General features: G+C 46.0%; 2 protein-coding genes across 5 annotated transcripts in view; both read left to right on the plus strand.

Annotated features, from left to right (window-relative positions):
• The window catches only part of RNF185 (ring finger protein 185), a 33,333-nt gene extending 19,619 nt beyond the window's left edge, over nt 1-13,714 (plus strand). For all 3 annotated transcript variants that reach the window (XM_005670859.3, XM_005670858.3, XM_013983075.2), the window contains 5 exons: nt 1,067-1,085; nt 3,489-3,601; nt 4,992-5,046; nt 8,992-9,109; nt 11,383-13,714. In XM_005670859.3, coding sequence (XP_005670916.1) covers nt 1,067-1,085; nt 3,489-3,601; nt 4,992-5,046; nt 8,992-9,109; nt 11,383-11,480 — 403 coding nt within the window. In that variant the 3' untranslated portion in view covers nt 11,481-13,714. The remainder of the gene's footprint in view (nt 1-1,066; nt 1,086-3,488; nt 3,602-4,991; nt 5,047-8,991; nt 9,110-11,382) is intronic.
• The window catches only part of LIMK2 (LIM domain kinase 2), a 55,648-nt gene continuing 46,886 nt past the window's right edge, over nt 17,996-26,757 (plus strand). Inside the window, exon 1 of one of the 2 annotated variants that reach the window (XM_005670864.3) lies at nt 17,996-18,181. In XM_005670864.3, coding sequence (XP_005670921.1) covers nt 18,166-18,181 — 16 coding nt within the window. In that variant the 5' untranslated portion in view covers nt 17,996-18,165. The remainder of the gene's footprint in view (nt 18,182-26,757) is intronic. The other variant, XR_002338596.1, reaches the window with a different exon arrangement.

Genomic DNA, 26,757 nt, shown 5'->3' on the forward strand with positions numbered 1-26,757 from the left:
CTATTAATATTGGAGTCAGGTGTCTGTTATTTCCAGGGAGATTATGTATCTGGATTGTGAGGCTAAACTGAGGTCAGTAATTAGGAAAGGAATTATCTTTTGAGTCCAGATTTTACTCAGCTAGAGAAGGTACATTACATGAGGGTCTGAAGCTCTGTCTACATTTTCCACTGTCCTGGCACATAGTAGTCATATCTGTTTGTTGAATGAATGAATGAACGAATGGAGAGAGAAAGAACCGTTTTAAATCTGGAGTTAGTCACTTTTCTTCCAATTCTATAAATGATGGTTTTGCACCCAGTGCTGAGTGATAGAGGGACAGTAAAGTGGAAGTCAGAAGACTTGTTTCAGTCTTGGTGCTGCAGGCAAGTCCTTTCATGTTTCTGAGTTTGGATTCCACATTTGTAAAATGAGAGCTTGGGCAGCAATCTTTGTAGTGTAACTCACTAAGCTGAAGGTAGCCCTTTCTGCCAAGCTGCACCCCCCATCTTTCCATTACTTAAAGATGTTTTTACAGTGGACTTGAACTTTTAAGCTGCTTCCTGCCAGCAGAACTCTCGGGGCGAGGACAGCCTGAAGATTTTGTTAAACTGTATCTAGATTCATACCTTCCTTGTGAGCCTGAGGAGGCTGTGAATCCACTGAAACTGAGTCTGAAATAGCATGTATGCGTGAGCATGCCCCCATGAATTTTTCAGTACAGAGGATCCTTAGTTTTATGAATTCCTTCAGAGGCCATAACCCCTGAAAGATTGACTTGTAGAAAAGCTGGGTCTCAGATAGTCTGGGACTTTGTAGTCTTAACAAATAGTGGGACCCCAGGGTTGGAGACTAGGTCTTATCTACATTGCTTTGTTTTTCCTTTGACTATAGCTCAGTCTTTTCTAATTTCTGATACCAACAATCCCTACAGACCCTCACTGGGTTGCAATGCACCATAGTTCGATCCTCTTTTCCCATTTTTCTGCTCCTGCTGTACCCAGTGTTTCTGTTAATGGAATCATTTTTCTTCCTTTCCCCCTTTCTCTGTCTCCTTGATGCCTGGTTGCCCTCGGGACTCTGGCAGTTGGCCGTGTTTACATCAGGTAAGATGCATTTCATTTTACTTTGTCTTTCATCAGCAATGGTTGCACAAGACACCCCTAGTCTCAGGAGGCTGCTGTCAGAAGCTGCAATCTCCCCTGCTTGTGGGCTCATTTGCTTGCTTTCCTCCCACCTTCTATACACCTGTCCACTGACAGCACTTTAAACAAGGGGTCATTGTGGTACCCAAGAGGGATGCTCCTGCCTCTGTTGCTGATGGGATGGCCCTTGAGGCCTTGGCAGGCTGCACCTCTCTGGGTCTCACTTCCTCACTTGTAAATTGGGTTGGATATGATAGTATAGCTAGGTTTTTATTTTTGCGATTATGCCTTTATAGAAAGTACCTCCTATCATATCAACAATCACCCCACCCCCACTTTAGGATATTGAGAATATTAGGAAGGGGGAAAACTGTTTTGGTCTCAACAGAGAACTTTTATGGAGAGGAAAAGTCTGTTTTCCTAGCTTTTGATTATTATGAAAACCAGTTAGTAAGTCCTCTCCAAGACCGAGGCACCTGCTTGGTGGGACAGAGCAGGGCCTGCCATTGACAGCTGGCTGTGAATAATGGCCTGTGGCTGACTGTCTCCATGGTTGTTGGCAGTAGAACCCCACACTCATAGGTGGCTTGGAGGGGGGAGGACAAAAGTTCCTGACCACTAGAGCCTCAGCATCTGGAGGGGAGAAAGAAGCAGAAGAAGCCAAAGGGGTTTCCACTGCCTTTCACAGCTGTGCATCCTGACCCCATGGAACCTGGTAGAACACATCTGCTGTTAATGTATAAAGAACACATAATACTTAAGTTTTCAAACTTTTGGCAGTAGGATATAAAATCATTGAACGCTGCCTTCTCCTTGACCCTGAAGTCCTAGATTCACTTTTTTTTTTTTTTTGCCTTTTAGGGCTGCACCCACGGCATGTGGAAGTTCCCAGGCTGGGGGTCAAGTCAGAGCTACAGCTGCCGGCCTACGCCACAGCCACAGCAATGCAGGACCTGAGCTGTGTCTGGGACCTTCACCACAGTTCATAGCAACGCCAGATCCTTACCCACTGAGCAAGGCCAGGGATCAAATCCGCAGCCTCATGGTTCCTAGTCAGATTTGTTTCCACTGTGCCACGATGGGAACTCCTAGATTCACTTTTACATAATAAACTTCATATTTCTGGATTCACGTTCTAAGATGTATGTTGAGGGAAAAAATATGTGTAATTATTTAATGTCTACAAAGACACTACAGCTAATACATTTTTATCATTTTCATCTTGTTTTTAAGAAAATTAAGCAAAGGAGTTCCTGCTGTGGTGCAGCAGAATCGGCAGTGTCTCTGCAGTTAGTTCCAGGGCACAGGTTCGATCCCCAACCCAGCACAGTGGGTTAAAGGATCTGGTGGTGTTGCACTGTGGTGCAGGTTACAACTGCAGCTCGGATTTGATCCCTGGCCCTGGAAGTCCATATGCAGCGGGGTAGCCAAAAAAAAAAAAAGTTAAGCAAAATGATTTTAATACAACCAGTGAGAGAGCCTGGAAAACCCAGAACAGGATCCTGGTGTTACTAATTTTGAAAGAAATTGTTGAATGCAAAAATCAATGAAGGTACATTAAAAAACTAAGCAGGAGTTCCCTTCGTGGCACAGCGGAAACAAATCCAACTAGGAACCATGAGGTTGTGGGTTCGATCCCTGGCCTCGCTCAGTGAGTCAAGGATCCAGCGTTGGTGTGAGCTGCGGTGTAGGTCGCAGACGCAGCTCAGATTTTGGCGTGGCTGTGGCATAGGCCGGCAGCTACAGCTCTGATTGGACCCCCCAGCCTGGGAATGTCCATATGCCACCGGTGCAGCCCTAAAAAGACAAAAAACAAAAAAACACTAAGCAAACTTAGATAATAAGAAAAATCTATCTTTTAGCACTTAGGAAGTCACCAGAAAATGGTCAGCTTATATCCAAATGTTGATGTCTAAGATACAAAGTTGTTGAGGAGATGCTGCAAAGATGAGAAACACAAAGAGAAATCTGACTGCCAGAGTCATACAATTGGTTAAGAAAAGGTGGAAATTTAAAGTTTGTTATTTCCATACCCTCAGCCTAAGCTGAGGCTGGATCTGTCAGACCTCTTGACACAGCTCCAGCCTGCAGTTCTTTCCTGCTGTATTGCTGGGAACCCTTGAAGATAACAAAGCATCAGAAAGCCTGTTTCATTATGATGGCATTTAAAGGCAATTTTGATTTCACCTAGTAAATATTTATTGAGTGCCAGTAGCGGGAATCAGAAAGTTAGGTTCCTTGAGGTGTTCCCTGCTAGTGCTGGTGTTTCCAGTTTGAAGCCTCTGGTCTGCGTAGTTCTGCTGGTTCTGACTGATTGCTCTGGTGGGCTTGCACCATTCATGCAGTTTTCTCTCCTGCTTGCAGTGGTTGGAGACCAGACCTAACAGACAGGTGTGTCCAGTTTGCAAAGCTGGCATCAGCCGCGACAAGGTCATCCCGCTGTACGGCAGGGGCAGCACTGGGCAACAGGACCCCAGGTGAGGTCATGGAGCACCCCCCACACCCACTCCTCCCATGGGACACAAATTCACTTCCATTCAACAGCATCCCCTTACCCCACCCTTTACTTAGTGCTTATAGATCCTCAGTTTTGAGGCACTTAGGATCCAGATGGGAGTCAGCCAGTCCGGGAGGGGAGTCAGGTTGCCACGCTGGGCTGTGATACAGAGCTGCACTGAGTGTGTGCTGGCAGGTAGACAGGGTTCTAGGCAGTGCACAGGACATCACCATTGCAATTGTGCAGAGTGCTGTAGAGGAGCCTGGGAGGCAGTGTCCAGCAGGAGAGTCTGCAAGGAGGGGGTTTGCTGCAGCAGTGATATATAAAGTTGAGGGGGTAGGGGCAGTGAGGGGAGAGATAGGGGTCTGGGAGGCTCTGAGATTTCTGGAAATGGAGGTTTAGTGGTCTGGCACTCTACAAACACAAGTACTGAGAGCCTTCTTAGTGTGGTTCATGACATGTGTGCATATACACACAACCCAAACTCTGACAGCATCTCTTACCTTCTTCCACCTTGCTCCAGCGTACCTGTACCCAGACGTATTGGACTTTTCTTAAAGTGACTTGCCCTTTTACCTTTTACCTTTGTATTTACTATCACTCTGCTTCTTCTGTCCTCCCCAGTCCTGCTCAACTCCCTCTCCTCCTCTAACTTCTACAATCTTTAAATGAGCAGCCCTAAAGTTACCTCCTCCTTGAAGTGGCCTTTCTTTCCCACATTAGTTGCTTTCACCCATGCCTCTGTTCCATTTCGTTGACACCTCTATTACAGAAGTCCCTTCCCACCATGTGTTGTGCTTGGTTGTAGCCCCCTTTAAGTCACAAGCACCCCAAGGGTAGGGTCTGTCTTCAGTCTTAGTATTGGTAGCATCCTGCCTAGAGCCTGATGGGTGACAAGTGGGATGAGTCATGGAAAGGCCCAGAAGCAACAAGAGCAACGTAAAGTACTTGCCCAAGAATAGTGGGCGGTAAAGCTGAAGGTGATGGGGCAGAACAGAGACCCTGAATCTCAGCCCTATCTGCTGAGCTATCCTCTGTTTCAGTTTAGATTTGGGGTCTTTGACACCCATGACTCCTACATCACTCAAGCCCAGGCTGGCAGTCATAACTGGTCTGGGTCAGGCTGTCTGTGAGAGGAGTAGCCTGAGTACAATCTAATGAACATCTTATAACAAGTGGATTTTCTTCCTGGCTTTCTACACCCTGAGGAAAAGCAATTGCAGGTATAACAGAATTAGCATTTGGCTTAATTTGGCCTAAGTTCATGTGCTGGGCACAGAAAGGAGCTGTGGCCCTGACTTGCTGAAGAGCTCCCAGTCCCCTCAGGGAACAGCTCAAAGCATTTCGTAATAGACTTATTTCTGTTTCAGGGAGAAGACTCCTCCCCGTCCTCAAGGACAGAGGCCAGAGCCGGAGAACAGAGGGGTGAGGAAATTTCTAGGAGAATCGTCTAGATATGATCTTGTAGCTTTAGAAGTTTCCTTCTTGGCCCTGAACTTTTTTTTTTCCTTGATTATAAAAGTAAAGGAAAATTTGCAAAATACAGAAAGGAAATGGGGGGGAATAACTTATCACATCATCTAATCACTAGAAAGATTTTGGTCTATTTTCTATTTTTCTATAATCACCTATATACACAAACACGTTACAGATCTACTTATGTGTGTGTGTTTTATAAATATATGTATATATATACTTGCATACATATGTTTTAATTTTTACAATATTTGGCTCCTGTTTTATAACCCTCTTCTACAAGTTTATTCATTCTGTACTTATTGCCTACTGTATGCTAGGCATCATTCTAGGCACTGGTGATACATCAGTCAACATAAGAAAGGTTCCTGCCCTTATAGAGTTTACAGGTAGACCTTGGAGGTATTGCAGGTTTGGTTCCAGGCCACCACAAAAAAGTGAATATCACAGTAAAGAGTTGCACAGATTTTTTGGTTTCTCAGTGCATGTAAAAGTTATGTTTACACTATAGTCTATGAAATGTGCAATAAATAGCATTATGTCTAAAAAAACAATGTATATACCTTAATTTAAAATTATTTTACTGCTGGAGTTCCCATTGTGGCACAGCAGAAATGAATCTCACTGGCATCCATGAGGACGTGGGTTTGATCCCTGGCCTTGCTCAGTGGTTTGAGGATCCAGTGTTGCCATGAGCTATAGTATAGGTTGCAGATGCAGCTTGGATCTGGCATTGCTGTGGCTGTGGTGTAGGGCAGCAGCTGCAGGTCCAATTTGACCCCTAACCTGGGAACCTCGAGAAACTTCCTGCGACGAATGCAGCCCTAAAAAAGCAAAAACAAATAAAATAAAATAATAATTATTATTTTTTTTTCTTTTGTCTTTTTGCCTTTTCTGGGGCCACTTCCACGGCATATGGAAGTTCCCGGGCTAGGGATCTAATTGGAGCTGTAGCTGCCGGCCTACGCCAGAGCCACAGCAACTCGGGATCTGAACCGCGTCTGTGACCTACACCACAGCTCACGGCAACACCGGATCCTTAACCCACTGAGCAAGGCCAGGGACCGAACCCGCAACCCCATGGTTCCTAGTCAGATTTGTTAACCACTGAGCCATGACGGGAACTCCTAAAATAAAATTATTTTACTGCTAAAAAATGCTGTCATTTGAGCCTCAGCAAGGCATAGTAGTAACACCAGAGATCACTGATCCCCAGATCACCATAACAAATGTAATAGTAATGAAAAAGTTTGAAATATTGCAAGAACTAGTAAAAAATGATAAATTGAGCAAATGCTCTTGGGAAAATGGCACCAATAGGCTTGCTAGATGCAGGGTTGCCACAACCTTCAATTTGTAGAAAACACAGTGTCTATGAAGCACAGTAAAGTGAGACACAAGTAGTATTTTATTTAATGGCTGTGTAGTGTGCAGATATATGCACTTAGTATAATTTAATTTTTTGGTTAACTATTTCGTTTTCTTTTTTTCTATTTAAAAATACTCTGATGAACTTACTGATAAATTTTTAGTAGGTTCACAATTATTTTATTGGGATACATTCTTAGAAGTAGAATTGCTGGCTCAAAAAATTTACAGTTTTAAATCAGATGTTAGTCTTTGATTTTTTTTGTTAAAATATTAAAGAAATTTTATTTTTGCTTTTTTCTTTTTAGGGCCATACCCACAGCATATGGAAGTTCCCAGGCTAGGGGTTGAATCAGAGCTACAGCTGCTGGCCTACACCACAGCCACAGCAATGCCAGATCCGAGCCGAGTCTGTGACCTACATCACAGTCCGTGGCAACGCCGGATCCTTAACCCACTAAGCGAGGCCAGGGATCAAACCTGTGTCCTCCTGTATACTAGTCAGATTCATTTCCGCTGAGCCATGGTGGCTACTTCTGTTTTCTTACTTCAATATGGCATTTCCTTAGAATTTCCAGGGTAGGATTATTGAGTCAGAGGTCTTGATAGAAATTGAGGGTCTGTTCTCCAGATTACCCTTAATAATACCAACAATGAACACTTGCTAAATGACTGTTATCTGCAAAGAATTATATGTTAAGGGCTTTTTATTGCATGATGTCATTTAAATCTCACATCAACTCATTTAACAAAAGAGGAAACTGAGGCCCAGATAGGTGAAGTGGCTTGTCCAGGGCCACACAAACAGGGCTGAAGATCTGGCTTATGTTGAAGTCCTTGCTTCCAGTGACACCACCTTAACCTTCCCAGTCCCTGGTTCCCAGTGGAGCATTAGCTCCTAACCAGGAATCCGAGGGAACCAAGAAGTCAGAGGCCCTGGTGATGCAGACTACAGTGCATGCCTCTGCCGAGTACAAGCACCCACAGCCACCAGTAATGCTTTTTGCCTGCTTAGTCCCAGGAACAGAAACCCACCTAATGTGAAGACTTGTGGAGTTATATACAAGAAGGCCAGAGGGTCAGTCTTTGGGATTGTACTGAATGAGGTGGTGGTTCCTGATGAAACAGTTGCACCTTCCTGGGTAAGGCAGCCTTGATCCCAAGAGCCCTCAGACTCAACCATGCTGCTCTGAGTCAGGCAGTTCTGCACCAAGAAAATGGAGCACAGTTGTTTTCCTTCCCTATAGGTTTTCTGTCTCATTGAGTTGGCTGTCAGGCTTTATAGGTAATGCTGCCTTGTAAGAAGTTTGGAGCAGTAGAGATTGGGAGTAGCCACTCTCAGGACTTGGAGAAGACTCACAAAGGAAGGCCAGCCACCTCTTCATGGAATGCAGTTGGCCCATCATTTTTCTTTTTTTAATTTTTTAAAATAATTTGTTCTAAAAATCTACCCAGAGATGTGAGGGAGGAGAGGAATTTTTTAAAGATGTGCAATTTTTAAGAATGTGGGTTTTCAGACTGTATTGACTAGTTTTAGATCTAAACTCTGCTCCTTCCTAGATTTGTGATCTTGGTCAAGTTATTTCCCCTCTCCAAGCCTCAGTTTGGTCATCTGTAAATGTGGGTGATGCTGATGTGAGAATTAAATGTGATTTGAGTGTCCTAGTGCTTTACACAATGCCCAACACAGTTGGCACTTAAAAAATAGGAGTTGACCTATTTACAATATTATAATTTCTACCAAATCTTTTCATGTGAAAGATGATGCAGTGTAGAACATGTTATAGAGGGAAAAAGCTGAGGATGATCCCAAACTGCTGACAGTGGTTATTGGCAGGAGGGGTTGTAAAGTGGGAGGTGAACAAGGAGACCTCTGTAATATATGAATTTCTCAAAAGCATATCTTTTGCAATCAGAAAAAATATATTGAATTTTTAAATTTTCTGTAATATTAAAGGAAAAATTTGAGGGAAAATACTTATCCATACTTTGCCACATATCTGCATATTGTCATATACTTGCAACCATGGCGTCGGAACAGTTTTGTGAGATAACTTGGTCACAGGGGTTTTTCTGTGTTGCTGCATAATTAGCGTAATGTTCTTTGAGAGGATGTACCAAGATTTTGATCATGACCTCCATTGTTGGCTAATCAGGGTTCCACTTTTTTGCTGTTACAGACATTGTGTAGCTTGTCCTGAAGTTCCCTTGTAATTGGGCATAGAACTTATTGCCAATTTGGCTGTTTTAAAGCACATAGAAAATTTTAACTGGCTGTTGTGGGAGTCTGGGAAAGCCAGAGCCCTGAGATCCCTTACTTATCAGCAGAGTTTTACATTGGGCTAGAGCCAGTCCCTCCCCTTGATGGCTAGAAGTGCAGAGGGCCACCAGGGTTCCTCTACCTTGGGATCTAGATGGGAGGAAAAGAGGGTAGGGAGGAGAAGCATGTGCCACACGTAAAGTGACACATTTGACAGATGCAGGAGAAATGTGTTTATTGTTCTGAACTTCATTTATTCATTTCAGGGATTTCAAGGGTTTGGATTTGGAGATGGTGGCTTCCAGATGTCTTTTGGAATTGGGGCATTTCCCTTTGGGATATTTGCCACAGCATTTAACATAAACGATGGGCGACCTCCTCCAGGTAGGACCCTATTCTCTTCGTCATTTTTCTTGAAGGATCCTTGGAATTTGGCAGTATGTAGGTTACTACATGGATAATCGGCCTTTGCAAAATGTGCTAAAATCTTTTCCGATTACTAGTAGACATAGTAATGATGTTGCAACCTTACCAAGGATAAGGCATGTTCAGAGTGCTTTCCATTATAAGCGTGGGATCCTTACCATAAGCCTGTGGGACTTTAGCTCCATTTTATAAACAAAAAATGCTCAGTAATTTTTCCCAAGACATAAAATGAAAAAGCATAGGAGTTCCCTTTGTGACTCAGTGGAAACAAATCTGACTAGGATCCAAGAGGATGCAGGTTCAATCTGTGACCTCGCTCAGTGGATTAAGGATCTCATGTTGCCATGAGCTGTGCTATAGGTCGCAGATGCGGCTCGGATCTGGCATTGCTGTGGCTGTGGTGTAGGCCAGCGGCTACAACTCCGATTTGACCCCTAGGCTGGGAACTGCCATATGCCATGGGTGCGGCCCTAAAAAAAAAAACCGTAAACTGTGTGCCCTGAGTAAAAGCCTAGTCCTAGGCACGAACCCCCCACTTTGACCATGAGGGCTTGGAGGAAGAGGCATCCACAGGGAGTCAAGGTCTCTATTCTCTGGCATCTCCAGCCAGCTTCCCTCAGGACACATGTGGGCCTGGTCCTAAGCCCCAGCTCTTTGGGAACTCTGCCTTGGTCTGCCATCCACTGCTACCTTTCTCCCTCCAGCCAGTGTGAGACTGTCAGTGGCATTTGGTATAGAGCAGGGTGGCGAGGTGGGGGCCCTGGGCTCAGTCATGATCTGAGGCCCGGGCCCAGATTCTGACCCTGGAGCCTTTAGAGATGCTGAGGTTGGTTGAGCTCTGCTTGCACTCACCGGGGCCTCATGTGGGCTGAGCACAGTTGAGGTACAGAGGGACCAGTGCATGGCTCCTGGCCAGGGGTTTATGCTCTGGGGACAGTAACCTCTCCTGAGCGATCCCATTTGTCCCCTGTCCCCACCATGGTGCCTGACACACAGCATTCAGTCGATAAGTCTTTGTTGACTGCTGGCTGCCTGACTCCATCAGAGATCTAAGAGGGGAACAGTAAAACACCAAGAGGTCATGGGACTGCCCTTCCTTACTTCAGAGGTTTCCCTTTGTTCACATAGGGTTTGCTCAGAGGGAAGAGACCCCACAGGGCAGGGTGTGTTCTGCTCTAAAGGAGGGACAGGGCCCCATGGAAGCAGCAGGAATCTGCCTGGTAGCTTGTTTCCATCCAACCTAGCCTAGGGCTCACCCTGGTTTCCCCATGTAAACAGAATTCCGCAGCCAGGCTGGACTCTGGATCAGTTTACCCCCTGCTACAGCTAAAGACAGTTTTCTGTTGTCATGTTTGGACAGTTTGCCCATCTGGGATATAGATTCTTTTAACTCTTTCCCATGGTCAGGACAAGGAGTTCATATTAGCTTTTCTCAAAGCAGAAAGAAGTGGAAATCCAAGTTCTTAGCCCACCTCTGCCCCTAGTTTGTTATGCAAGAGGGAGACAGGTCGTTTTGCCTGTCTGGGGCCTAGTTTTCGCCTCTGGAAAGGGAAGGTGCCCCACTCAGGGCTCCCTGAGACCCCACCTGGCCCAACAATGCCAGAATCTAGAGACTCCATGACTTAGGAGGCAGCATGCTGAGAGGCTAAGAGCACAGCTCTGTGGCATCCCCACTAACTCATGGACCTCCAGGTCTCTGGCAGGTCCCCACATACCTGTGCTTCAGTAAGGACTTACATATACAAAATGGATAATAATACCAAGCAATAATGTATATATACAAAACAGCACATAAAAGATGCCCAACAAACAGTAGCTTTTCTTTTTCCAAGACTTTCCAGTTCTATTTGCACCTGCAGGCCAAACCCTCTTAGAATAAATGGGAGACTTTGTCCTCATTATTGTATGATTCCATATGTTTTCATAATTCTGGTTTTGTTTTGTCTAAGATTATTTGGAGTTTGGAAATATTTTTTTGTTTTGGCCATGCCCATGGTATATGGAACTTCCCGGGCCAGGGATTGACCCCATTCCATAGCAGAGACCCAACCTACTTCAGTGACAACCCCTGATCCTTAACCCACTGTGCCACAAAGGAACTCCTGGAAATCATTTTAGTGAGCAGGATTGTTGTAAAGTGATGAAGGCTGACACTCTCGACCTCTGACTCTGGAGGGCAGTGTGCACAGCTGTAGCATTCTCACAACCTCTTCTCCCTCCTGTCCCTCCAGCTGTCCCTGGAACGCCCCAGTATGTGGACGAGCAGTTCCTGTCACGCCTCTTCCTGTTTGTGGCCCTGGTGATCATGTTCTGGCTATTGATTGCCTAATGGTGAACTCCCAGCCTACATCCATGGCAGGGCCTCCGGATTGGTGACACGCCACCCTCACTCTTGATGTTTGACTTCCTGGCTGATCCTGACCCCTGGAATAGGGGTTAGTAACATGTTAAGGAGTCTTCTCCATCAGAGCTTTGAGACTGAAGATCAGTTGTTGAGGACCCTGGAGTATTGCCACTGCTGTAAACACCCTGCTGTAACCTCAGGCCTTGGCACTGAGTTGTGTCTCATGGGTTACACCGTGGAATCCTGTTCCAGCCAGCTCAGTAGGTCCTGACTCTGCACAGGGGAGAGGCAGGAGAGAAACTGTCAGTACAATTTCACCTGAGTTTAATAATGCAACAACAAATGGATGAACCAAATAGTACTTGCAGAAACTCTTTTTTCATCTCTTTAAATACCCCTTGGTAAGTGGCCTCTGAAGTCATCTAGAAAGGTTCCCCTTCCAGATCCCAGTGCTCTTCTGTCCTCTTTCTTCCTCCTCTTCCTCAGCAGAGATATGAGAAAGTGCTGGCCTATGAAGATCATAGTTGAAGCAGCTGGCGCTGGAGTTGCTTTGTGAATTCACCAGAGACCCTAAGATCTTTTGTTGCATCTGGGCCATGCTCAGTGTCTCTGGCTCCAGAGTGGTTTGAATGACCCCAGGTTTCCTGGCGTAGGTTATCCCCAGAGACATGTGGCTTCACTCACGGGTTTCCCATCAACTTTCCCTCCAAAGCTGTGCACATCTGCCAGGGGGCACCCAGCCTGGACAACTGCCGAAGCAGGGACGACTGCGCATTATCAAAGACCTGCCATTGGGACCCAGGTGGGATTCAGGGCCCAGATGCAGGAACAACTGAAGCAGCAGCCCTGTCCCCTAGGCCACAGAAGCTCCAGGTGCATCCTCTCTGGACCCCTCAAAGATACTGGGGGCCTTGTTGAGTCACCCCAACTGCATGTTGAAGACCACCCTCCTCAGAAACCTAGTTGTCCTTAATGAAGAGGCAGAGAAGGGGGAGACCAGTGTGTGACCCTGATTTGGGTACAGCGTGGAGACCCCTTGTGTGCTAAAACTAGGGAGCGTGTGACTCAGAGCAGGCAGCCTCAGCGTGATGATAGGATGCAGTCTTCCTGTGGATGTCCTCCCTTGGAAACTTCAGGGAAATCATTCTTCCCAAGCTCTTGATTTGTTTTTCAACATCTCATGTGTTTTCCTCCAAATCTGATCAAGGGAGTGTGGTGCCGGCAGAAGGACAGTTTACTTGGTAGAATGGTTCTTGCTCTGCTGGTCTGGCCTCTTCCTAGAAATCTAGCCTCCTCCAGGAGACCCTGAGGTTGAGAGGAGATGGGATTACTCTGGGGGCCACCTGACACATCACCAGTCCACACTGCTCCTGGTTTACCCCTAGCAATAGCCAGCAAGTGTTCAAAAGTGCCCCCTATCTGTTTTTTCCAGATATGGCTTGCACAGTGTGTAGAAACCAAAACTTTTGAGAAAGATGAGGGAAGCCTTTCTCCCTTCTCCACAGCCCCCGCCCCTTTTCTCTTATACCTTTCAATGCCAGAGTTCAGTGTTTAAACAGACAAAATATAAGTATTGAATAGGTGGCTCATTTACCAAATCCATTTGGTAGGAATAAGCCACCAGCTTTACGATGTGCCTGATGGATTTTAAACATTCTCCAGGCACCTACTCAAGAGTGCTTTTTTATCACCTTCTAGAAATACCCAAAGTCTGAGGGGCCCTGGAGTATCTCAGTGCAGGGAGAGAGGACTTCAGTGAGATGAGTAGTAGGTAGGAAGACGAATAACTTGGACCCTTTAACCGAGTAGAGTGAGCCCAAGAGAGCTCCACCAGCAAAGGCACCATAGGAACCTGCCAGCAAAGCCAGTTTGGCCTTGTGCCCTTTAATTTTGAAACTTGCAGGCCCCCACTCACCTCCTGCCAGGAGCTGGGGCAGAAGAGCCAATTTGGGACTGCTGGCCCAGCCCCGACAGAGAGCTCCCTTCCCACCACCCTCTGCAGGCTCACCACCTCACCCCTCTGCTGAGGCAGTTTTCCTTTCTTTTGTGTGTACTATGTTCTTGGCTCCCACACCCCTCCTGCCACCTTTGTGGATTAGGACCGGGTCCCAACCACAGTCAGAAAATGACACCATGTACAGTGGCACATCTTGACCAGTCACTAATTTTCACTGTTGTGAAAGTGATTTGAGTAGAATTAAACAAGTGGTTTTACATAACTGTGAGCTATGCACTTATTGTCTGGGTCAGGGGAATGGGGGGAATGGATTGGGGACTAGTCACACTGGTCTGGATGAAAGTCTTCACACATCCACAGTTAATTAGAAAGGAGAAGTATAGGCTGGAGGCCTGTCTTCCTACACAGACCCACTCAAGGTGTGCCCTGTCTGACAGGCAGACCCAGTCCTGATAAGTGTGAAATTCCAGAGCTTGCAGGCTGCCACCATGGAGCTTATTAGCTTGTGGCTAAAAAGAGCCTTGAGTACAGTCAATGTCAGCATCTTTCCCCGTGTTGTATCACAGGGGCAGGTGGGCCTCCAGCCAAGCCCTCTCCCCGGAGGAGGGAACGTGCTATGTGAGGTCCCTCAGTAGCAGAGTGTAAGATAGAAGATGGTGAGATTACAAGCCTGGTCCAGCCTCAGGCTCCCCAGCACACCTGGTCACCCCTCTGAAAGGAGCTTTTTTCTCCCTCTTGAACTTTGTCCTAACAGTTATCAAGCTGAATAGTGCCAGTGCAAAGGTAAGGTAACTCCAGGAATTCAGAAGGCCAATAAGAAAAGGAAACAAGACACACAAGTAGAACAGGACAGTAAGGCCTGCGTGTACTAATTGACCAGCTCCAGGTCTAGTCCTAATTCACCCCACCTCACAGTGTTCCTCTCCCCTACACTTTTTGGAAGCAAATTCTAGTCATATGTTACTAAGCATTTAAATATCCATCTCAATAGGATTTTTAAAAATATAACCAAAATACTTTTATGTGCCTTTAAAAATTGATAATTCTGGAGTTCCCGTTGTGGCGCAGTGGTTAAAGAATCCGACTAGGAACCATGAGGTTGCGGGTTCGGTCCCTGCCCTTGCTCAGTGGGTTAACGATCTGGCATTGCCATGAGCTGTAGTGTAGGTCACAGACGCAGCTTGGATCCTGTATTGTTGTGGCTCTGGCATAGGCCGGTGGCTGCAGCTCCGATTAGACCCCTAGCCTGGGAACCTCCATATGCTGTGGGAGCGGCCCTAGAAAAGGCAAAAAAAAAAAAAGTTTTAATATCTTCATCTATCCAGTTATCATTCAGATTTTCTTAGTTGTCACATAATTTTTTTGTACAGTTTGAGTTGAGAACCAAATCAGATCCATACGTTGCTATTGGATGTCTCTTTTCTAAATCTCGTACATCCTTAGAATCCTCTTGTACCTCTTTTCTTTCCCTTGCAGTTTATCTGTTAAGGAAAGCAGTTTATTTGTCCTGTTTAGTTTCCCACAGCTGCACTTTTGCTCTTTTTTTTTTTTTTTTTTTGTCTTTTTGTTATTTCTTTGGGCCGCTCCCGCGGCATATGGAGGTTCCCAGGCTAGGGGACGAATCGGAGCTGTAGCCACCGGCCTACACCAGAGCCAGAGCAACGCTGGATCCGAGCCGCGTCTGCAACCTACACCACAGCTCACAGCAACGCCGGATCGTTAACCCACTGAGCAAGGGCAGGGACCGAACCCGCAACCTCATGGTTCCTAGTCGGATTCGCTAACCACTGCGCCACGACGGGAACTCCAACTTTTGCTCTTTTCATCACTGTGCTATTAACAAACTCTTACTCTTGTATTTCCCATAAATTGGTTGTTAAATCTAGAGGCTTGGCCAGATTCAGGCTTAATTTTTTTTTTTTCTAAGACTGTCATAAGTTACTTGTTGCATCATATCAGGGGACACATAAAGTCTGGTTGTCCCTCTTTGTGATGTTAGCAGCCCTTACCATTGTCTAGAACAGCACTGTCCAGTAGTTTTCTGCAATTGTGGAGATGTTCTCTGTCTGCACCATGCCACACAGTAACCACTGTCATGATTATCAGACACATGAAATGTGGCTAGTGGACTGAAGAACTGAATTTTTGGTTCTATCTCATTTTAACTTAAATAGTCACCTATGGCCGGTGGCTACCATACTGGACAGTGCAGATTTAGATTAATTCACAGGGGTTGTGAAATGATATAATTGAAAATAATATTGTGTGGAAGAGATTAGAAATAAGACTGCACTTCTGGCAGAGTGGGACCACAGAATTACAGGGAACAGGGGAGCAGTGGGTGAGGAGAGAGAGCTGGTGGTTGTAGGAATGGCAAGAGTGGTACAAGGACAGAATGTGTTCAGGAAAAAGCAAGAGTCCTGGAGTAGGGAGAGAAAGCTGAAAGGTGAGATGTTAGCTCTTCAGGGCCTAGTTTGGCTATTATTTTGTAGGCAGTGGGGAGCTATTGTAGATTTTTGAGCAGAGGGGTGACATAATTCTGGAAGATTAATCAGTCCATTTTAAGGTAGGGTGATTCAGGATGGGGAGAGATTAGAAGTCCAAGACTGGTTTGGTTTGAAGCACATAGAAAGGACACTGGGAGTGTCTGGCCATGGACCAGCAGACTGGTTCCCTCAGAATGGCAGAGCATGAACCTTAAAGTGGCTGTCAGTGTCCAGGTTCTCAATTCCATAGGCTCAGAGAGTTGATTGTGTGTCTGCAGGATCTGGCCTCAAGGACTGACAAAGCCATGGGGAGGGAATCAGACTGTGGGCAGTTGACTTGGTGCTAGGAACCCAGGAGGCCTTTTCCCTGCCCAGCCCTTTTCTGCCCTCCAGAGCTCCCCTTGAGTTCACAAGTGATTTTGAATGTTCCTTGTGTCCATGTTGAAAAGACAATTCTGGGTTATATCATTTCTACAAAGTGCTCTTCTCTTCCTTAACATATCAACTTGCCTTCTCAGAGTTACCTGAACTTCCCTGGGGTGGGGATAGGGGAACTTGAGAGAATTGTTTATCTCTCCAGTCCCTGCTAGTGAAGACTGTGAGGCTGGAGGTGTGAAAACAATGGAACAAGACAGAGTGAAGAGGGAGAAGAGACAGATTTGGGTGCTTTGCTGAGGGACAGAGGAAGAAGGAAGACTCCCAGGGGTCTTGGTTCCAAAGCTGCCAAGGGCTTAGGTAGGGAACATACACTATAACCTCTTTCCATGTGCAGGGCAAATAAATACTGCTCCTTTTTGCTAGCCATGAGGTGGCTTGTCAGGAGAGTCCTCTGGATCCCCGTCACTTTAATTCAATACATAGTCTCATCATTACTGTAGTCAGAGCAGAAATTTCCTCAGAAACTAAAGCCAACTGCTGAAGAGGATTCCTAGGACCTAAGGAAAGCCAGGTACATCACCTCCACCACCCCTCAGCACTTTCCTCACACTCAGGACCTCAGGAGCTACCTACTACACCCAGAGGAGAAAAATCTGACCTGCATCTAGTTTGGACTACAGGATCAGGGCAGGAAGGGAGAATTATGCTCACCTTTGCTTACTCGAGTGCTGGTTGAATTTTGTCCTTGGTAGGAGTGTCATCCATTTCCTCAGGCCCCATCCCTGTCCCTTCCTGGTCATTTGTATGTTTTTCTCATGACCTAAATCTGATCTAAAGAAATGGCAGTTTCCAAAGACCCAGCACAGGAGAATCTGATGGGAGGGACCAGCTGATATGACAGACCCTTCGTCACACAGAGGACCTCAGTCCCCACCCAAACCCAGTGAGGGAAGTGGTTCTCAAAGCCCCTCAGCCAGCTAACAGCTGCCAGAGACCAGTCTGCTGTCCCAAGGCCTAGTCTAGTGCTCTCTTCTTTATAGTCCAAAGGGCAAATCCAGTTCACAGGTATATTTCCTTTGACCTACATGGCATTTTTAGAATTTGAATGTTAGCAACATTAAAAAAAAAGGGGGGGGGAATTGCACCTAAATACCTGGATTTTTGACTTGTCTTGAAAAATTGGAAGACCTGGTGTTCTGGGCTCATTTGTATAACCTACTTGACCGCTGAGTGTCAGCTTGCTCCTAGTGGCACAAACAAGTGGCTTCTCTGAGCTGGAAGCTTCTAAGAAAAGCCCACCCCCAACCCCCCAAAGGTATTTGTGGGGTAAACCTGGTTTCACCATGTTCATATTTTTGATGCCAAATACTCTACTGGAGAGAGCTTTCGACTGGGAGTGAAGAGCCTGCCTTCCCAGCCCAGCCCAGCCCCCAATGAGCTAAGCCATTCTGAGCTAGTCAAAACTTGTCCCCTCTGGTCCTCAGCCGTCCTCATCTGTAAAATGGGCTGAGGGTCCTCTGTGTTGAGATCTCCACCCTGCGCAGCGTCTGCGCAGCCTCGTCAGCTCAGGCACCAACCGAGGACGCCGTTCGCGCTAGGGGGCACCAGAGCCGCCAAAGAGTCCGACCGGTGGGCGGGCCAGGGTCCCGGGGCGGGGCCTTGCGTCTGTTGGGCGGGGCGTCGGCGGGCGGGGCCCCGGTGCCAGGTGCGGTTTGGTCCTCCCCGGGCGCCGTAGGCGGCGCATCCCTCGCGCCCGGGGCTGAGATCCTCCCGCGCCTGAGGCAGCGGTGGCAGCTGAGCGGAGCTGCAGTGGCCCCAGCCTCCTCCCCATTTCCGCGCCTCCGGGACCATGGCGGCGCAGGCGGGTAAGGAAGGGCCAAGCAGTCCTGTCCCGGGCCCGGGGCGCCTGAGGGGAGCTGGCGGCCCCTCGGGGGTTTCGGGCTGAGTGGACCCGGGGCGGGGGTGGCCCCGGCTCCTTAAAGGAAGAATTTGGGAGTGGTGAGCACCGCGCTTCCCGAAGACTGGGAAGTTGTGGAGGGAGGGCGGGGCGGCTTGGGCGACTTCCCGTGAGTTGAGGTCCCTGGGAGGAAGGGATGCTGGCGGCATCTTTTTTTGTGGACTTGGCGACCGAAAGTCTTCAAAACTCTTTCTAAAGAAGCTGAAGGATCCGGATTCCCTAGAGGGTTTGGGGAGTGTGAGGAGCACGGGGTCCTCAAAGTTGGGAGCACTTCTGAGAGGATGGAGCGTATACCTCGGGTTCTGGATTTTCTGTGGAAAATTGAGGAGTTTGACTCCCGTCACGGGATCCGAGGCTTCTGGCGGGTGTCTCGGTGCCTGCGGCCCCCTGGGTCTTGGGTTCTCTGCGAGAAAAGGGCAGTGTGGGCTCCCTTGGGTTTTGGGACACGACCTGGGGGGAGAGAGAAAGTGGAGCATTATTCCTGGGGAAGGTAGGCTCCCCAGGGGCTCGGGCCCTCTTGGTCCCTCTGACACAGGAGAGGAATGTGGCCAAACACCTCCTGGAAAGAAGAGCTTATGAGGGTGAAGGGTAGCTTCAGTGTTAGGTTGGCTGTGCCTGCGGTCCCCTCCCAGTCACTCACACCACCCTGCAGCTTCCTGCCCTCCTGGCCTGTCTCCCTGCACCAGGGACTTTCTGTTTCCCAGCCACCTGTGTGGGTGGCCTAGCCTTTAGGTCGACCAGGGTCAGCGTCCAGAAGCTTTCTAGAGCTGGCAGGAGGGAATAGTGGAGGAGGGAGGCTGTCCTGGAAATCTGCCCCCGCTTCCTGGCTTTCAGCCTGTGGACAGTCACTTCCTCCATCCTGAATACAAGGACCAGGCCACCAGTGGGTCACTTCCTCACCATGGGAGTATGGGATTTTCTCCTCATTCTTGATAATAGGCTTCTGGAGAAGGAGGGCTAGGGGTAGGAATACTCCCTGTCCCTTCCTCTTTGTTTTTCTGTTTTTGTTTTTGTTTTTTAGCTTCCAGAGTTCTTTAGCTCAAGTGATCTCCATTGGTTTTTTCCTAACCTCTGTAGCATAGGTTTCCTGTTCTGAACCTTGAATCTCAGAAACTTGTGAAAGATCTTAGAGTGCAGTAGTGTTTATTAGTTTTTCTCTGAGTGATTCATAAAGCTGTCTAGAGGCATTACTGTTTGTAGATGCATTAGTCTGTACATTCTTTTTTTTTTTAGGGCCACACCTGAAGCATGTGGGAGTTCCCAGCCTAGGGGTTGAATTGGAGCCGCAGCTGCCAGCCTATGCCACAGCCATAGAATGCCAGATCCTTAACCCACTGAGTGGGACCAGGGATCAAACCCGCATCCTCCTGGATACTAGTCAGGTTTGTTACCACTGAGCCACAATGGGAACTCCAGCCTGTACATTCTTCTGTGAGAATATTTGTTGGATGCTTCTGTACCATGTACTTGGTCAAACACTGAGGAGTATGGTGATGAACAAAATCGATATAATCTTTGCCTTTGGGATGCTTACAGTCCTAGAGATGAACAGTAAATAATTGAGGTAACAATTGAGATAAATGCCATAGTAACTGAGATAAGCAATTGAAATAAATGCTGTACGATTGCACCAGAGGTAAGAGGATAGGGAATAATTGTGTTAAAAAAGCAAGTTTAGGAATTTTCTTATAGTGCAGCAGGTTAAGGATCCGGCATTGTCACTGCAGGACTTGGATCACTTGCCGAGGAACTTCCACATACTGCAGGTACGGCCAAAGAAAAAAAAATCAAGTTTATACTGACCCTTGAGGATAAGTAGAAGCTAGTCCAGCTAAGAAAAGACAAAGAACTTCCCAAGTAGAGAGAATAGCATAAAGAGACCCTGAGTAGGAAGGCATATGGTGCCTTTGAAGAGCTGAAAGGAAGCCAAGTATGGCTTTTTTATGGATGAGGAGACTAAGGTTCAGCAATTACTTGTTCAGGGTTCCATAGCCAAATAAATGGTGGTGGTCAGAGGTCATATTTTCCAGATTCACATTTGGTGCTTCATCTCTGTATCACAGACACCAGAATGAGGTTTCCCATGGAGTCAGAGAAGGAAGTGGGGCTTCAACTTTTACCTGCCCTATCTAAGCTGTGTTCCAAGACAACTCAGATTCCCTTGTAACTGGAGAATCAACAACAAAGAAATCAAATATTTACTGAGTACCTGTGATGTCTAAGGCATTGGGTTGTGCCAAGTATTACCTCTTAGAAATTTTAACAGATGCTAGAGCTGGGGGAGACTTGAGATAATATAACTCTCCTTATTTTATATGTAAAGAAACTGAGACCCAGGGGGAAAAATGGATTTGTTGTTGATTTTTTTTACTCAACTAGTGATAGATCAGGACTAACCTGATAAAGAAATTCTTTGTAGGCCTTCCCCTAGATAAGAAAATGCCTACTCATTCACAGCTAAGTAAACTTATGGTTGGAAGTGAGAACATGAGTGCCCAAAAGCCACAGGACTCATCTGTCTTATTTGTTTCTCTACCAAGTGTCTTATTACTCTGCCAAGCTTGCCCTGCCTCCAGCACCTGGTTTGTCCCTCTCTGGCATGTGTTATTTTTATACATATCCTTGTCCCTCATACCCCTGAGCACTCTGCTGAGGGCCCCAGAAATGTGTAGCCTAGTCTGGGTCTTGTACATGGGACATAGACAACATTTGCTGAATTTGTTTTGAAAATATTCCCTTCAGATTTTAGAGGTTAGTGTATTTGGCTCAACCTTTCCCCCTGCCAGCCCCATAGATATACATGAAAGAAATAAGAAAAGCTACTCACCATTCAGTTGCCAGCTAAGTGCCAGGCACCGCAGGAGGTATTTTCACGTAGGTTATGTATTTCTCTTAATCCTCTTGGTAATGCTGTAAAGTAGGTGTTATTAACCTCTTTAAAGATTAAGAGACAGGGGTGGGGGGGTGAAATAGGTGAAGGGGATTAAGAAGTACAAACCTCCAGTTATAAAATAAATAAGCCACAGGGATGTAATATATAAAGATATGGTCAGTAATATTGTAATAACCTTGTATGGGAACAAATGGCTACTAGATTTATTATGGTGGTCATTTCATAATGTATTCAAATGTCAAATCCTTATGCAGTACACCTGAAACTAACATAATATATGTCAGATATATTTCCACTTGCTGATAGGAACTGGGAGAGAAAGTTATTTCTTTACTTTCTTTAAAAAAATTAAAGATTGAGAGCCAGGCTCAGAGAGGTTAAATAATTTGCCCAAGGACGCAGAGCCAGATTTCAAACCAAGGTCTAGCTCTAGTTCCTCTGCTTGACCCTTACAAATTTTTCCTAATAAACTAAAGAAAAGCAGAAGAGAACAGCAGCATCTTCTGAGATGTCTATGTCCATGCCTTAATCTGAAAAATGAGAAGCCCCTGGTTTGGTGTCACAGACTCTTAGGAGTTAGAAGGAGTAATTTGACTCCTCCTTTTATGAAGGAAGACTCTAAGGTCCAGAGAAGTCCAGAAGCTCCTTTAAAAAGCATCTAATCTCTCTTTCTTAGACACTCCCTTTGGTAATATTTGGTATGCCAGTGAGGAGGAAAAGCCTTTGGGACACAGGGGAGGGTACCTAGAGGAACGTCAGTGATTACTGTTAGTCTTGTTGGTAGTAACATCATTAAAATGTGATCTTTTTTCTCTTGGCTGTTCCCTACCAGTTGCTGCCCTGCCCCTCTGCATCCTGCTTTATCCTGGAACAAGTTGGGTTTATATACCCGACCTGCCAGTTCCCAGGGGGCATAGCAGTTAACATACTTGTTCTGTACTGAGCTGTATTGGCTGGGTTTTGTTCCTGGTTCTCATTGTCTAGTGTTACATGAGAAGCACCAAAGGTTTTTTTTTTGTTTCTCAAATGAAAAGATGGGATCTGTGCATGTTGGTTCAGGCCAGGCTTTATGCTCTCATGAACTCTTAGTGCTTAGGGATTTCTCATGACTTTGAAGTAGGAAAAGGACTAGTTTGCAGAAACCCAGCTTTTAAACCAAGATTAAGGTAAATGTTAGTGTCCTGTGGGAAATGCACAGGCTCTGAGCTGGGGTACCAAGCTGAGCCCTTCCACTGAAAACTGAGCATGTCTCAGCTTGTCTGATGCTGCCTAGGGTCATAAAAATGCAAAAGTCTGATAGTCTCAGAGTTGGATTTGAGCCTCTCCCAGACCAGCTTTCTGATGGTTAGACAACTCAATTCTCGTTCTTCAAGTCCATTTTCCTTTCAGGAAAATGAAAGGGCTGGGTTTGAGTAGATTATTTTTATTAAAAAAAATATATATATATATATATATTGCTTTTTAGGGCCACACCCACAGCACATGGAAGTTTGCAAGCTAAGGGTCAAATCAGAGCTATCGCTGCTGGCCTACACCATAGCTACAGCAATGTGGGATCCAAGCCACATCTGTGATCTACATCTCAGATCACAGCAACACCGGATCCTTAACCCACTGAGTGAAGCCAGGGATCAAACCCTTATCCTTATGGATACTAGTCAGGCTCATTACCACTGAGCCACAACAGGAACTCCAAGTAGATGATTTTTAAAGGCTCTTCCTACATTACCATCCAACCACCCTAGTGGCTGCCCCAGTAGAGTCACAGATTGTTTGATCATTAATTTGAGAGAGAAGTGTGTATGAACTGAATATATTTTGTACCAGTATTCAAAAGATCCTAAAGGTTGGGAGTTCCTGTTGTGGTGCAGTATCAGTGGTGTCTTAGAAACACTAGAACACAGGTTTGATCCTGGCCCAGCACAGTGGGTTAAGGATCCAGTGTTGCCACAGCCACAGCTTAGGTCGAGACTGTGGCTCAGATCTGATCCCTGGCCTAGGAACTCCATATGTCGTGGGGCTGCCAAAAAAGAAAAAAAAAAAAAAAAAAATCCTGAATGGTGGGAACCTTTGTAATGAGCCATTTTTTACAATTCTCACCTTGTTTGTATTACATACTTACCACTTCTCAAAACCCACAAATCCCAATAATAACTGTGAAGGCATAGTTCTCTGGGTGTTAAACACCTAACAAGGGCTCCGTATTGTTTGAAACTGCTGGGAACATTTACTTAGTCAAGCTCCCTTTCTGGACTCTGACAATCAGTAGCCACTGTTGATAAGCCTACAAATAAGAGAGGTAAACACAGTAGAGGGAGAGGTGAACAGCCTGGTACAAGGAGGTATTTTCCTATAGGAAGACTGTCTCAGGTAGACTGGACTCTATAGATTGGGCCTCACAGAAATCTCCAAGACTCTGTATTATAACATTTCTCTTACCTCTGCTAGAATGAAGGCTATAAGAGAGTTAGGATCTTTGACTTTCAGGGCTGTAAGGGAGCTGAAGAGGCCACAAGGATTCTTTTGAAGAGGGTTTGGGCTTGGGAGGCTGAAGGCTCTGGGTGAAAGAGTCTCCCTTGGGTACAGCATTCAGATGAGGCCTGTGCATCTACCTGTGACTTTACTTGTAGGTAGTCACAAGGGGAGTCAGAACACATTCCAGGTGACTCATCGCTGCTGACCGTTGGAGCTTATCTTTGGAAATTACCTTTACAGCTGGCACTTGGGTCCAACTTTTCAGTTGGATTTGCCACACAAAGGAGTGTCTCTTCTGACCACGCTTTATGCTAGGCCCTGGTGTTTTGAAGATGATCAAGATGCAGTCTTTGCCCTGTAGAACTGGGGGCAGTGGTACAGAGAGAACGGGACCAAAGGAGTCAGAAACATGATGAACTGTAATTTTAGAACAAATAGTATAAAACAGGTAATAGACAAAGTGAAACCAACACTGCCTCCCTTTGGGGGACCATCAAGGAAGGATGGAAGTCGGGAGTTCTCTTCTTGGCTCAGCAGTTAACAAACCCGACTAGGATCCATGAAGATATGGGTTTGATCCCTGGCCTTGTTCAGTGGTTAAGGATCTGGTGTTGCTGTGAGCTGTGGTGTGGGTTGCAGGCATCTTGGAACCCCCTTGCTGTGGCTGTGGTGTAGGCCTGCAGCTGTAGCTCTGATTCAACCGCAAGCCTGGTAATCTCCATACGCTGTGGGTGCAGCCCTAAAATAGCAAAGAAAAAAAAATGATGGAAGTCTGATTAAGGGAGGAAAAGGTGGGTAAATAAAGTATCCTGTTAGCCTGAGGTGTGACCATTAGGATGCAAGAACATAAGTGTATGTGGTAGAATAGAAAATAGATCAAGTTGTGACTAGAGCATCTGTTTTTAAGAGGTAATGAAAGATAAAGGTTCTTTGGAGCCGCTTTCCTTCAGTAAATGGCTTATTGAGGGACTGTAATAGGCCAGGGAGCTGTCTTGGTTCCCCTAGTCCTTTGGAGCTGACAATGGCCAGCTTTAGTGATGTTTGAGGAGTTTGTGTTCCTGCCTCAGGACCTTTGCACATACCTCCCCACCATCCCAGTTTCCATTGCTACCCTTTCATCCTTTTTGCCTGGTTAATTTCTGTTCATCCTTTAGAGCTCAGCTTGGAAATTACTTCCTTAAGGAATATGTTCTTGTTTGCCCTATTCCGTTTGCTTAGTTATGAACTTGATATCTCCTTCATACTGCTTGCCCCAGTTATAATTAAAATAATTATGTTATTGTTTAATATGTGTTCTATGTTTAATCTCTCCCTTGTTTGCTGCTCTTTCCCGAGCACAATGTTAGACACATAGTTGGCATGCAGTAAATATTTGCTAAAAGAGTGACTGAGGCATGTCCATTGAGTTTAGCAATAAACAGTCACTGTTGACCTTGGGGAGACAGTTTCAGAGAAGTGGTGGGGGTGGACGTCAGATGGCAGTGGATTGTGAGGTAAATAGGAAGTGAAGAAATGAAGGCAGTGATGTGTAGACAACTTTTTTTTAAAAACTGAAGTATAGTTGAGGGAGTTCCTGTTGTGATGCAGTGTGAAAGAATCTGACTAGTATCCATGAGAATGCGGGTTCGATCCATGGCCTTGCTCAGTGGGTCGGGGATCCGGCATTGCCGTGAGCTGTGGTGTAGTTCACAGAAGCGGCTTGGATCCCATGTTGCTGTGGCTGTAGTATAGGCTGGTAGCTTAGCTCCAATTTGACCCCTAGCCTCGGAACTTCCGTATGCCGTGGGTGCAGCCCTAAAAAGACAACAAAAAAAGGCAGTATTGTTGTTTTACAATGTTGTGTTACTTTCTGGTGTATAGCAAAGTGATTCAGATATATATATATATATATGTGTGTGTGTGTGTGTATATACTTTTTCATATTTTTCCATTATGATTTACTATAGGATAGTGAATATAGTTCCCTGTGCTATACAATAGGACCTTGTTGTTTATTTTATATGTATAGTAGTTTGTATCTGCCAATTTACCCCCTTTCCTCTTTGGTACCATAAGTTTGTTTTCTCTTAGATAACTTTTAATACATGTGGCTGTGAAGAGGGGAAGCAAGGGTAGTAGCTAGAGGAGAAAGTGGGGTCTGTATTTTTTTTTTTTTTTGTCTTTGTTGTTGTTGTTGTTGTTGTTGTTGCTATTTCTTGGGCCTCGCCCGCGGCATATGGAGGTTCCCAGGCTAGGGGTCGAATCGGAGCTGCAGCCACCGGCCTACGCCAGAGCCACAGCAACGCGGGATCCGAGCCGCGTCTGTAACCTACACCACAGCTCATGGCAACGCCGGATCGTTAACCCACTGAGCAAGGGCAGGGACCGAACCTGCAACCTCATGGTTCCTAGTCAGATTCGTTAACCACTGCGCCACGACGGGAACTCCTGTATTTTTTTAAATGGGAAAAGCTTGAACTTTATTATTATTATTATTATTATTATTATTATCCACACCAGTGGCATGTGGAAGTTCCCAGACCAGGGACTGAACCTGTGCCACTGCAGTGACCACGTCAGATCCTTAACCCATCGAGTTCCCCACAAGGGAACTCCAAGCTTGAACTTATTTAAATGACAGTTGGAAGGAGCCAGTGAAGAAGGGAGTGGTGGTGATTCCCTCTGAAGAGCTGGGCTGGGGGTGTGGTCCACACCAGGAGTGCTGTGCTAAACAGTTGAGTTCTCTGGACATCGGGGTGTCTGGGTGAGACTGCAATACACCAGGAAAAGAAGCCAAAGACCTGACCTCGGGCTGTGCTGAAGGACAAGGAGGGATTGGAGAGCCATTTAGAAGGTGGTTCCAGGTGGATATGAGAGGAGGGAGTAGGGGTCTTGATTTTTGCTCCCCAGTGCCCAGCACAGAGCAGGTGTCAAGTAAGAGTTGAATGGCTTTGTGTTTCTCAGGATCGGAGATCAGGGCAGGCTCTGGATGGAGAGTGTGGCCTTAACAAGTTATCTTGAATATCCTCATAGTGGAAAGTCCTGATTCTTCCTGAATTTTGGAAACAACCAGAAGTCACTCAGAACCACCATGTTGAATTGTTAAGTGGGTGGTCAGGTCAGAGACTGTTCGATTT

This window comes from Sus scrofa, chromosome 14, assembly GCF_000003025.6.
Source record: "Sus scrofa isolate TJ Tabasco breed Duroc chromosome 14, Sscrofa11.1, whole genome shotgun sequence".
NCBI lineage: Eukaryota > Metazoa > Chordata > Mammalia > Artiodactyla > Suidae > Sus > Sus scrofa.